Below are 12,092 nucleotides of genomic sequence, written 5' to 3' on the forward strand. Positions count from 1 at the left end.
ATCTCTGCACAGGAAGGGTGAGGCAGCACAGGTTGCCAGTCTGTGTGAGTAGGTGCTTTGAATGCTTGGGTATGCAGCAGAGAGGACCTCCCTGCATCAAAATATCTGCACAGGAAGGGGAGGGGAGGGTAGGCTGCTGAGCCAGGTGAATGGGTGCTTCAGATGTCTAGAGTTCTGCCTGGATGTGGAGCAGAGAGGGCCCCACTGCACCATGACCTAGGTCAAGGAAGGTTAGGTGGTTCAGGGTGCTGAACCATGCTAGCAGGTGCTCCAAAATCCTGAGATCTGCCTAGGCATGAAGCAGAGAGGGCCTCCCTGTTCCAGGATCTCTGCACAGGAAGGATGGAGCAGATGAAACTGCTGAACTAAGTTAATGAGTGATCCAAATGCCCAGATTTCTGCCTAGAGGTAGAGTGGAGGAGACTCTGCTGCACCACAATCACAGGGGAGCAGGGTGGGGTACCCAGCAATGACACACACAGACTAGTTCCAGGTAGCTAAGCTGTCTGGTTGCAAGTCTCATCACATAGGATAAACTGGCTGTAGCAACTCCCCTCCTGACCCAGGCCTGTGATGGGGGAGAGCACAATTTCAGTGTTTGTTGATAAGGTTTTTTTTCCCCACAATTCTGGCTATGGAGGTGCCCACTCTGCTCTAGAGCAGGTGCTCCAATATCTGGCCTAAGACTAAAATGCCTGCACAGCTACGCTGCCGAGCCACTGAAGACTGATTGACTTTGTATGCACCTGAATTTAAAATGGTACCCTGTTCTCAGTCCTGGGTGTGAGAAAAGGCCTGAAACTTTTCCCAGTGTCTTTCCCTTACAGTGTCTCTAAGCCTCTCTCCAAGTTATCTCCAGGGCTTTGGAGAAACAAGGTACTCTTCCTCAGTCTGGGTTCCTCAGATCCGCAGTGGAAAGGTGAGTCACAGAGGGAGGCTCTCTGCCTCTCTCACCTACTGGAGCTTCACTCACTTTTATAACTGGGTGCCATCATGGGGGCTGTTTGCCCTTGTTCCCCTCCCTGAGATCTGTGTCCTTATGATTCTGGTAGATCCCCACTTTCCTTCTTGAAATAAAGCTCACAGAGTTAACCTTTATGAGAGTTTGTTGAAAAATTTGTGTAGGTTGGTATTTTTTTCTTCTTAAATATGTGATGAAAGTAAACATTCAGGTCATCCCTTGCTTTGTGTGAAAGTTTTAAATTAAGAAATCAATTTTTTAAAATAGACACTAAGATTTTCTACTTCTTTGTATGCCTGATTCAGTAATTTCTTTCAAAGAATTTGTCCATTTTATCTAATTTAATTCACTGAAATAATTTAAAAATATTATTCCCCGATTTCTTGGTATGTTTGTGTTGCTATAAAGGAATACCTGAAGCTGAGTAATTTATAAATAAAAGAGGTTTATTTAGCTCATGGTTCTGCAGGCTGTACAAGAAGCATGGCATTAGCATCTGCTTAGTTTCTGCTGAGAGCTTTTGTGTTCAAACCACGGTGGGGAAGGTCAAAGTAGACGCGGGCACATGTGAAGACAGAATAAACCAAAGGTGCATCCTGGCTTTATAACAATTCACTCTCATGAAAAACAACTCATTCCCCCAGAATAAATTCAGTCTTGTGAGAGTGAGAACTCACTCACTACATTGAAAATGGTACTAAGCCATTCATGAGGGATCCAACCCTATGACTCAAACACTTCTCACTAAGCTCAACCTCCCAACACCACTACTCTGGGGATCAAATCTCAATATGAGTTCTGACGGGGACAAACAAACCATGTACAAACCATAGCATTCTGACTTGGTCCCTTGAAAACTCATGTCCTTCTCACATAAAAAAAATGTAATCATTCCATCCCAAGAATAGTCCTCCAATTCTTACCATGTTGCAGCATCAATTCAAATGTCTGAAGTCCAAAGTCTCATTTGAGACTCAAGTCAATTTCCTTCCAGCTATGAGCCTGTGAAATAAAAAACAATTTATTTCCTTCCAAGATACAGTTGTTGTACAGGCATCGGGTAGACATTCTCATTCCAAATGGGAGAAATCAGCCACAAGAGAGAGGCAGTAGGCACCACACAAGTACAAAACACAGCAGGGCAGGCGTTAAATATTAAAGTTTTAAAATAATCTCTTTTGACTGTATGTGCTGCCTTCTGGGCACAGTGATGTGAAGAGTAGGCTACAAGGCCTTGGGCATCCTCACACCCATGGCTTGGCTGGGCCAAGGCCACATGGCTGCCCTCATGCCTCTTCCTTCTGTGACTTCACTTTTAGTGGTCTCACTCTCTCATCTCTGCAACAGTGACACTGCTTCCTTGTTCTTCCTCCGACACACTAGGTACATCCAATGTTAGCACACTGATAATGCTGTTCCCTGTGTCTGGAATGTACTTTACCCAGACAAAACATGGATAATTTCTTTACCTACTTTAGGTCTTGGTTCAGACATCACCTTCTCAATGAGTCCTTCCCTAATCACCTTATTTAAAATTTCAACCCCTCTTCTGACACACTTTCTATTTCCCCTCTCTACTTCTTATAAACTATATTTTATATCTGTATGATATATATTTTATTAGTTATCTGTTTAGAGTTCGTCTTTTCAGAATGTCAACTTATTAAGGGCATTTAAAAATAGTTGTATTTAATGCTGCATCCCACCTCCTAGAGGGCTGGAACAAAGAAGATATTCAATAAGACAAATAAAATAACCCTTTTTCAGCATACAATATTTTCCTGAATTTCCCTTTGTTTATTTCAGTTTCAGTTTTGTTTGCATTTCATATTTGCCTACCACAATTAACCTTTCGTTTAGTCATGGAGTTCTCTGTGAATTTACCTAGGGTGTATCTTTTGGTGGGCTGTCCAACTCATTCATTTCTTTGAATCCTCTTAGGCCTATATTATATCTCCATTGTTTCTGAATGTCACTAAATTTTGGACTAGCTACTTTGGGAGGGAAATGCAGGAGTTGAATTACACAAAGAATGTGACTAACTGGCCTTTCCTGGTTTGACCTCATTAGAATTAAGATTAAGTTCAGCTCAACATATGAAAAAATTATAGAAAATGTATACAAGTTCCTCTCACACTGAGGAAAATAAAGATGCTATGGATACCTTTATTTGGGATAGAAGAGAAAAAGAGCCATGGAAATTTGAAATAACAAAATATTGATACCATTCATATGCTAAATAATTCTATTCTGATGCTCTATTGCTGCATAATAAAATCACCCAGAAACTTCATGGTGTAAAATAACAGCCATTTTATTGTACTTGTTGATAGGGTTTGAATTTCTGTCCTCACCCAAATCTCATATTGAATTGTAACCCCTAATGTTGGAGGTGGGGCCTGGTGGGAGGTGATTGGATTATGGGGGGCAGTTTCTAATAGTTTAACACCATCCCCCTTGGCCGTGTTGTGGCAATAGTGAGTGAGTGAGTTATCACAATATTTGGTTGTTTGAAAGTGTATGGCACCTCCCCCCTCTTTCTCTTCCTCCTGCTCCAACCATGTGAAGATGTATCTGATTCCCCATTGCCTCCACCATCATTATACATTTCCTGATGCCTCCCCAGATACAGCTGCTGCCATGCTTCCTGTACAGCCTGTGAAGCCATGAGCCAATTAAACCTCTTTTCTTTATAAATCACCCAGTTTCAGGTGTTTCTTTACAGCAATGCAAGAATAGACTAATTCACTTAAAGATTCTGTAGGTTAGGGTTTTGTTCAAGGCATAGCAGGGATGGCTTCTTTTTGTTCCAGAATGTCTAAGCCTTTAGCCAGAATGTTATGAACAACGGGGGGCAATTCAAGTGACTAGGGGCTGAACTTATCTAAGGTGGAGCTGATAAATACATAGAAATGTCAATGATAGGCAATGATAGAAATATCCCCTATGTATGTTGGCTATAAAATAGTCAATAGTCACATGTGGCTAGTGAGCATTTGAAATATGGTTAGTAACACTGAGGCTCTGTACTTTTAATCTTATTTAATTTTTATTAATGTGAATTTAAAAAGCTATGTGTGACACGTGGCTAGTATCTACCATATCAGACAGGTCAAATATAGTTTTCTTGGCTCATAGGTTTAGTACCTGGGGTAAAAGGACTTAAAAGCTGGGCTCATGTGGGACAATGAGCCAGAGGGCCTGCACATGGCCTCTGCATGTGGTTTGGACATTGTGACCTCAGAGTAGTTGGACTACTTACATGTGGCTTAGGACTCCAAGAGTAAATGTTGCAGTGATTAAGAAAAAACCACATGGCTTTTTATGATTTAGCTTCAGAATTATTATAGCACTTTTACTAGTTGAATTAGTCAAAAACCATTCTAGATTTAAGGAGAGAGTACACAGACTCCTAAGATTTCAATAGAAGAAGTGCCAAAGTATGTATTGTATGTTTTAAAACTTGCATACTCTCTCTCTCTTTTTTTTTTTGAGACAGATCTCACTCTGTCACCCAGGCTGGAGTGCAGTAGTGTGATCTCGGCTCACTGCAACCTCTGCCTCCTGGGTTCAAGTGATTCCCCTGCCTCAGCCTCCCAAGTAACTGGGATTACAGGAGCACGCCACCATGCTCGGCTAATTGGAATGTTGCCGGGCGCGGTGGCTCACGTCTGTAATCCCAGCACTTTGGGAGGCCAAGGTGGGCAAATCATCTGAGGTCAGAAGTTCGAGACCAGCCTGGCCAACATGGCAAAACCCCATCTCTACTAAAAATACAAAATTTAGTTGGGCATGAGAGTGGGCGCCTGTAATCCCAGCTACTCGGGAGGCTGAGGCAGGAGAATTGCTTGAACCCGGGAGGTGGAAGTTGCAGTGAGCTGAGATCATGCCACTGCACCCCAGCCTGGGCGACAGAACAAGACGCCATCTCAAAAAAAAAAAAAGAAATATGCTAAATTAATTGCGAAATATATATATTTATGGACAATTAACATCAAAAAATATAGAAGACCGCCATAATAGTGTCACCAAAATTTTTAGACAAGTCAAAGCAAGTTGAAGTCTCAGAGACTATTGTGTTTATTTGCTAACTGTATTATCAGAATGCTTAATTGATGCAATTAATACAATAATTCTGCCAATTCGTAACACTGCCAGACCACAGCGACTCAATGAAACTCACTGACTCTCAGAGAAGTTTATCCCCTCTGCCAATGTTCATCTTTCCTGGCAAACCATCTTTAGTGTTCCAGGCAAACTAGAGCATGGTGAAGTTGAAGAAGATTCTACTTTCTGTTCCATTCAGAGAGCTTCCTGGTTTTCAAAAAAGAGTGAGGCATATAGGTGTGAAAGAGCTGAGGCATGAAATTTGGATCTTATCACAAGTGCAGAAGAAAAAACAGGAGAGATTTGAAGCACAAATGTGATATGACCTAATTTCTACTTTTAAATGATCAATCTGATTGTTGTGAGGGAACTGATATGGGATGAGCTGGGGGAAGAACATTACCAAGACCAGCTGGAGGCTGGTAAAGCCCTCCAGGAGAGAGCATCATGGCTGAACAATCACCTTCTAGTAAAGATCAGGCAAGTGGTCATATTCGGGACGTACTTTGAAAACGGAGGCAATTAGATCGGCTAATGCATAAGTTCCTGGAGGGAGTGAGGATTTTTGAACCACTAGGTAAACACCTGTCAGTGACCGAGAAAATGTTGAGATGTGTTATGAGAGATGAATCCTAAAGTTTCATATGTTGAAGACTGGCCCTTCAGGGCCTCAGAATATGAACATCTATAGTAGAATGCAAGTGTGGTGCTGAGGGCTGCCACCCACCTCTAGGTACCCAAGCTCCTGCAGCAGTCCTGCTTCTCCCTTTCACCCACCCTCACTCACAGACCATGTCCCTTTCAGCTCTTCCATTACCTCTGTTTCTGAAGTGTCTAGTGAGAGCGTAGCTGATATTTACTCTTTCCTGATACACTAGTCTCTCGCTGATTGCTGACATTGGAGGTTAGGGAACAGGCCTGAGCTGAGTGACCTTTAGGAGCATTTCCTGTTCTTTTCCTGTACTCTGCTGCCAAGGAGAAACCTGTCTTGTACCAGGCCTGCAGCTTCCTCAGTCGCCCACATCATAAGGCAGTATCTGCCTGGCACTCCTCTTTGTTCCTTTCCTCTGACCTTCCTTTTTCACATGATGGTTGACCTGAAGTCACCTAGGCAGGACTGCTCATCTCCAGGTCCTATGGGAAACAGTATCTGGTAAAACCAGAGACAATAATCTCCATAACACATTGGGAGCTGCTGGGCTCAAGCAACTACTCTGTGCCTAAGATACAACTCATAAAGGCAGCTAGAACTGATCTACTTCCCGCAGGGCCAGAGAAGAATTGCCAATTAAGAATGCATTCCCCCTGAAATAGGTCTATATTTATTTCAGGGAAAATACCAGTCAGCCTGGGTCCCTTACAAGAACAATGTTGTCTGTAGCAAAATCTAATCTACTAGGAAGCCTTCTTGTATTATTATCTGCAAATTTTCAGAAGAGCCAGACCAGACCCTCGTATGTCCAGCACAGGATCCACTCATGCACATCTGTCTAGGGCCTTGTCTTTATGATTTTCTGTCACCTGGCCTCTCAGCCATGCCTCCAAGCAAGCTATCCTCAAATAAAGACTAGCCATGCACAAAAAGTGAAAAATTACACAAGACCTACTCAAGGTCTGAAACGGAAAGTGCAGCTAGTGATACTGTCTAGTATATTTTACGAATTGATGAACAGGGAATTTCTAGGTATCACAGAGCAATCAGCAGCTGAGGAGAGAGCTATCAAACCAGGACCCTGAGAGGGCTTTTTGGAAACTTAATTTTTTATTGTCAAATTATACAGACAAAAATGAAAGTAAAGGTAGTGAGGAGTACCACACACCATTACTTAGAAGGATAAATAAAGGACATCTTGTGGGGAGAAAAAAACAATATAGGAAGAAAAGTAAACATGGCAAGGTAGACTCAGAATACAAAATATCAACAAATAAGTGCGAGAAAAAGAATGAGAAAGCATGAGTCTTAGAATATTACAGATAAAAATCCTCTGTGAGAAAGAACACTGATGAAACAGGTGACATAATTACTGAGTAAAAAACAGAAGACCAATCAATCAAGGCAATTGAGGCTTGGATAGCATTACAAATTATCTTAGTTGAATGTATAATTGTGGCCATTTAATTATCAGTGATGACAATTACAATATTTATTAGAAGAAATAAAGTAGAGGATGAATTCTATAGAACATACTGGAGAAAGTGGAGGTCTTAGCTATATGACATCACGTGGTTCACTTAGGGAACCATATATTCAGTTTGTTCAGGTCTAGAAATTCCTTGGTGGCTTCTGTGTTCAGTTTTGCTTTAATAAACCCTAAAGATATTTTTAAAATGCAAATATTTTAGCTTGCCTTTGTTGTACAGCACCAAGGCTTGCCTGAGTGTAGTGAGATTCACAGAAGTTTGGACAATTCTTGTAGCCTGAGCAGGCTGCGAGCACCCTTCTCTCATATATGTATGCCTGGGAGTGTGCTGTCCTCACACATCTCACAGATAAGCAAGACCATCTCTGTTACATGAGAAATTTAGCTAAATGTGAAAATATCCACACACACACACATCATGAGAGATGGAAATAGGCTGTAAAAAGAGTCAGAGATATTGACCATCTTCACTGTTAGCTGTAGGATTGCTGCCCACCCCCCGACACACCCACACAAACTCACATACACACAAATGAAAAGCACAATGGAAAGCAGAATAGCAGTCTTTCCAAACAGATTGAAAAACAAATGACCTCTAAAGTTCAATCCTGGCACTGTGCTGATTGCTTGGACACAGTTCCGTCAAAACATTTATCCAAGTCATAGTTGTATCTTTTAGAAATTAGACACAAACAACATCCTACCCAACCCTTCCTGCTGGGCTAGAGTCCTAAAAGAAATGAGGGATACACTTGACCTGAAGTAAGCAAAGCAGAACCCAGCCTCTGAAGTGAGGAGGCCCACCTCGTAGGGAGCTCAAATGCGCCATTGTCCCGCTTGTCTTTATAAAGGGAGCTGCCACATTTCTCCCAGCACAAAGTTGGGAGTGACACCAGAGCCTCCTGCAAGATGCTTCTGATTCTGCTGTCAGTGGCCCTGCTGGCCTTCAGCTCAGCTCAGGACTTAAGTGAAGGTAAGACGGATTGGCAGAATATATTATGACTCTGATTGGGGTTTACAGGCAAACGCTACAGAGGAGGAAAGTGGAGGGAAGAGAGGAGGATGAGAAAACAGATGGGACTGCAGAGTTCTAATGCCGAGGATCAGAAGACCTATTGTGCCTTCATTCCTCATCAAGGTCTCATAGTTTATTTGTTGCACAAATAGAATCCGATAAAGAATTTGTACTAGGGGTGTGAGAGGGTGAGATTTGCATTATATAGAGACATGGGACTGCTGTGAAGGACGTGGAGAATGCAAGACAGATTCAGGGAAGTACAACTGTGAAGATCCTGTACTGATCCCAGTATACAGGGATGATGGTGGCCTTGCTGTACAGTGGATGAGCATCGATGAAGGAGATAAACGTATGTCAGAGCTACTGCCGAGGCAGAGAATTGGGTAAACACTTGTCTCTGTCTACACAGAGAATAACCAGAGTGAAACATTGTCATTTTTCTCTCTCCTGAATGTAGTATTTCAATGTGCTGGGAATGGCATGTGTAAGATTATATCCAAGTGGCTATGTCTGGTGGCTCCTGTTGAGAAAGCTTGCAAACATAAGCAACATATTTACAGATGAAAGAGGGCAGAAGAATCCCCAAATATGTCATTGAAATACTCAGAGCAGTTTAACTAAATAAGCACTAAGGCTTGAGGAATCATAAGAGGACACACAGGGGCCCTTCTATGTTGAGTTCCTGGTTGATGCTCAGTGTAATAACAACCCTGCTTCCCCCTTACATCTTCCTCCACTTCCAGTAGCATCAGACAGTGGCTGATGAGGTCACCAAGGGGATGCATAGGGTGTGATCAGAGGGCCCTTTTCCTCTTAGAACACTGTAGCCCTGAAAGATTCATGAAGCAACTTTTCCCATCATCCTGTACTTCTTTTCTAGATGTCAGCCAGGAAGACGTTCCCTTCGTAGTATCAGGTAAATCCCAATAAATTCTCAGTAAACTGTCTCCATTTTTTCCTGAAGGATTGATCAGTTCTCCAGTGTCTTCTTATCATCATTTGCTTGTCAGAAATTGGCTAATACCAGTGCCCCAGAGATATAAACAGTTTTCTCCCAACCTTGATTCTGGGGACCATGAGTAAAGAAATTCGATTTTTCATCACCTTATGTGGATTAAGAGGAGTTCTAATCAGGAAGCCTTGGGAAGGAGGAAGGTTGAGAGTTGAGAGGCAGGTCAGTGAGAGAGGGGCTGTGTGGCAAAGACAGAGAATTACGAAGACAGGAGGGTTTTCCAGCACTGAGCTCAGCTCTTCTTGTTTCAACTCACACAGATGGAGGACACTCTGAGCAGTTCCTAGATGAGGAGCGTCAGGGACCACCTTTGGGAGGACAGCAATCTCAACCCTCTGCTGGTGATGGAAACCAGGATGATGGCCCTCAGCAGGGACCACCCCAACAAGGGGGCCAGCACCAACAAGGTCCACCACCTCCTCAGGGAAAGCCACAAGGACCACCCCAACACAGAGGCCATCCCCATCCTCCTCACGGAAGGCCACAAGGACCACCCCCACAGGGAGGCCATCAGCACCATCATCCCCCACCTCCTCATGGAAAACCCCAGGGACCACCGCCCCAAGGGGGCCGCCCACAAGGACCTCCACAGGGGCAGCCTCCCCAGTAATCCAGGATTCAATAACAGGTACGATTCCAGTTTATTATCCATCAAAGGCTCCAACTGCTACAGTTCTCTAACTTCATTGTGCCAATGAATCCTCTGAAAACCTGTTAATATTGCCTTGTACTGGAACACATTTCTAAAAATTGTTATTCAGATATTCTTATATAGGGTATCAAGACCCTGTGTTTTACAGAAGCTCTTGAAGGCAATTCTGATTTTGAGAATCACTATCTTCAAATTACATGTCTTAAATAGAGTTGACAATGAGGACATAGAACCATGTTCCCCCTTTGGCTCCGTGTTTTCTTTCCTCAAACTCAGATTCCCATTTAACGTTTTCACCTGAACATGCTTTGCACAGTCCTGCCTCATGTCAGGCTTTCAGGTCCAGTATTCCTGCTAAGTGGTCCTTGAACTTTCAGTTGTTTAATGGTATCTCATTTTTAATATACTTACATTTAAAGTCATACATGCTTAAGCTAACAAAAACCAATCTCACTGAACTGAAATGTACAGAGCTAAATAGTAAGAGCCTAACTCATCTTTCCTCCCTTCTATCCTTCTCTAAACCCCCACCTTTTACTCTTTGGAATCTCCTTTTTGAAATATTTATTGCTACATAAATATATACAATGCTTTTATTACAACCACTTATACCATACTGTATATTCAGATTTGTGTCTTACTCATTGGAAAAATTTATTGTTTAGAAAACTTTCTCATGAGTTCATTTAGATCTCTTCAGTGTTTATTGGTTAATTTGTTTTTACAATTGTATACTATTCTATTGTTTGGTTGTTCCATAATCTATTTAACCAATCCCTGTCACTGGACATTGAGGCTGGATTCACATTCTCACTATTATATGATATGTTGCAGTGCCCATCTTTGTAAAAATAGCTCTTACATAACCAACAGCAACAAAGCATGAACAACTTAACAATAATTGTTTCTCTTTCTCATCTAAGCAACACTTTAAATCACATTACATGCAATGGCTTAAAGAGTGAACAAAGAAAATATTGCTAAGGAGAAGGGGGCTGTAGAAGGGATAGAGGGCAAGAGTAGGGGCTTGCATCTCCATCACTGCAGTAACCCCTAGTGAGGGATTAGACATTTCCTGCCATGTCAAGTGTTGTCTATAATCTTCCTTGTTTGCTTGTCTTTTTCAGGAAGTGAATAAGAAGATAACAGTGTTTCAAATGCCATGAAACATGGCCGTCATGCTCTAACTTCAGTATACCAATAAAACAATCAGCTTGCAATTTCTGATGGTGGTGTCTCTTTCTGAGTGTTTGGGACTCTAGAATCTGAGACCCATGTTCACATTGTAAGAACATCCAGGACCCCTTCTCCTTGATGTTTCCAGCAAGCTTCTCTCCTCCTTATCCTTATTAAGTCATCCGCCTGGGGAAGGAGTTCCACTGTTTCTTTCCTTCTCTGTCTTCTATAGCTCGAATTTAAATTGTACAATTATTTTCAGGTCATTTCCTGATATTCTAGTCAACTTATGAATGTAAGCAAAACAGTATCAATGAAAGAAAATCCCAGAAGCTGAGAGAAATTTTAACAAGTTCGAAAGTAACCGATTTTGTTTTCTAGGGAAATGAGTATGGTTCTATGCCTCTATTCCCCAGAAGCCACTAGACCTATTTTCCCCTATTTTATCACTGATCAGTTCTGTCCCTGCCTATGAGTCTTACTATTCTTAAGAAAACCTAAATGGATTTCATCAGAGGCAGCATGACTTGAATGGGCAAAGAATTTGGAATCTCTCAGATTGCAGTTTAAGAACTCTGTCTTGCTAACTCTGGACTCACAGGAAGCTACTTATGTCTCAGAGCCTAAGTTTCCTCTTCTAAATTTTTGAATAATCAAAATGGCTCCCCTAAAGGATGAAGACTAAGCAGATCACATACATGAAAAACTAGTGGATATAGTCATGTCTGCCTCACAATAATGATTTTAGGAAAGAACAGCAGACATGAAATTGTGAGGAATTAAATGCTCCCAAGTTAAAAATCTTAAGATTTCTTTGTCAAAAAATCTAAGTACAATAGTCTCTGATATTTTTTTTCTAGGCTTTCAAACAAAATAGGAACACATTGAGTATTCATATATTTTTTAGCATTTTCTTTCTTATCAGGTCCGTAAAATTCTAATTAGTTTTTTTTTTTTTAAAAAAGTATCTGCCTATGGAAATTTAATTATGACAATCAGAAATGCAGGCTTTTGAAATCTAAGAG

The 12,092-nt window shown here is 41.6% G+C and overlaps 1 protein-coding gene across 1 annotated transcript; it reads left to right on the forward strand.

Annotated features, from left to right (window-relative positions):
• The first annotated feature begins 843 nt into the window (after window positions 1-843).
• LOC100584047 (salivary acidic proline-rich phosphoprotein 1/2-like) lies at window positions 844-11,111 on the forward strand. Its single transcript, XM_003265504.4, has 5 exons — window positions 844-919; window positions 8,061-8,182; window positions 9,108-9,143; window positions 9,500-9,867; window positions 11,019-11,111. Exons 2-4 carry the CDS (start codon window positions 8,119-8,121, stop codon window positions 9,847-9,849), a joined length of 450 nt encoding a protein of 149 aa, XP_003265552.1. The 5' UTR covers window positions 844-919; window positions 8,061-8,118; the 3' UTR covers window positions 9,850-9,867; window positions 11,019-11,111.
• The last annotated feature ends 981 nt before the right edge of the window (window positions 11,112-12,092 follow it).

Source organism: Nomascus leucogenys, chromosome 23 (genome assembly GCF_006542625.1).
Source record: "Nomascus leucogenys isolate Asia chromosome 23, Asia_NLE_v1, whole genome shotgun sequence".
NCBI lineage: Eukaryota > Metazoa > Chordata > Mammalia > Primates > Hylobatidae > Nomascus > Nomascus leucogenys.

Excerpts from the sequence above, each read along its gene's own strand:
- LOC100584047 (XM_003265504.4), top strand. The coding sequence starts at position 8,119 with ATGCTTCTGATTCTGCTGTCAGTGGCCCTGCTGGCCTTCAGCTCAGCT. Across the intron at positions 8,183-9,107 it reads AGCTCAGGACTTAAGTGAAG|ATGTCAGCCAGGAAGACGTT; the intron begins GTAAGACGGATT and ends CTTCTTTTCTAG. Across the intron at positions 9,144-9,499 it reads CGTTCCCTTCGTAGTATCAG|ATGGAGGACACTCTGAGCAG; the intron begins GTAAATCCCAAT and ends CAACTCACACAG.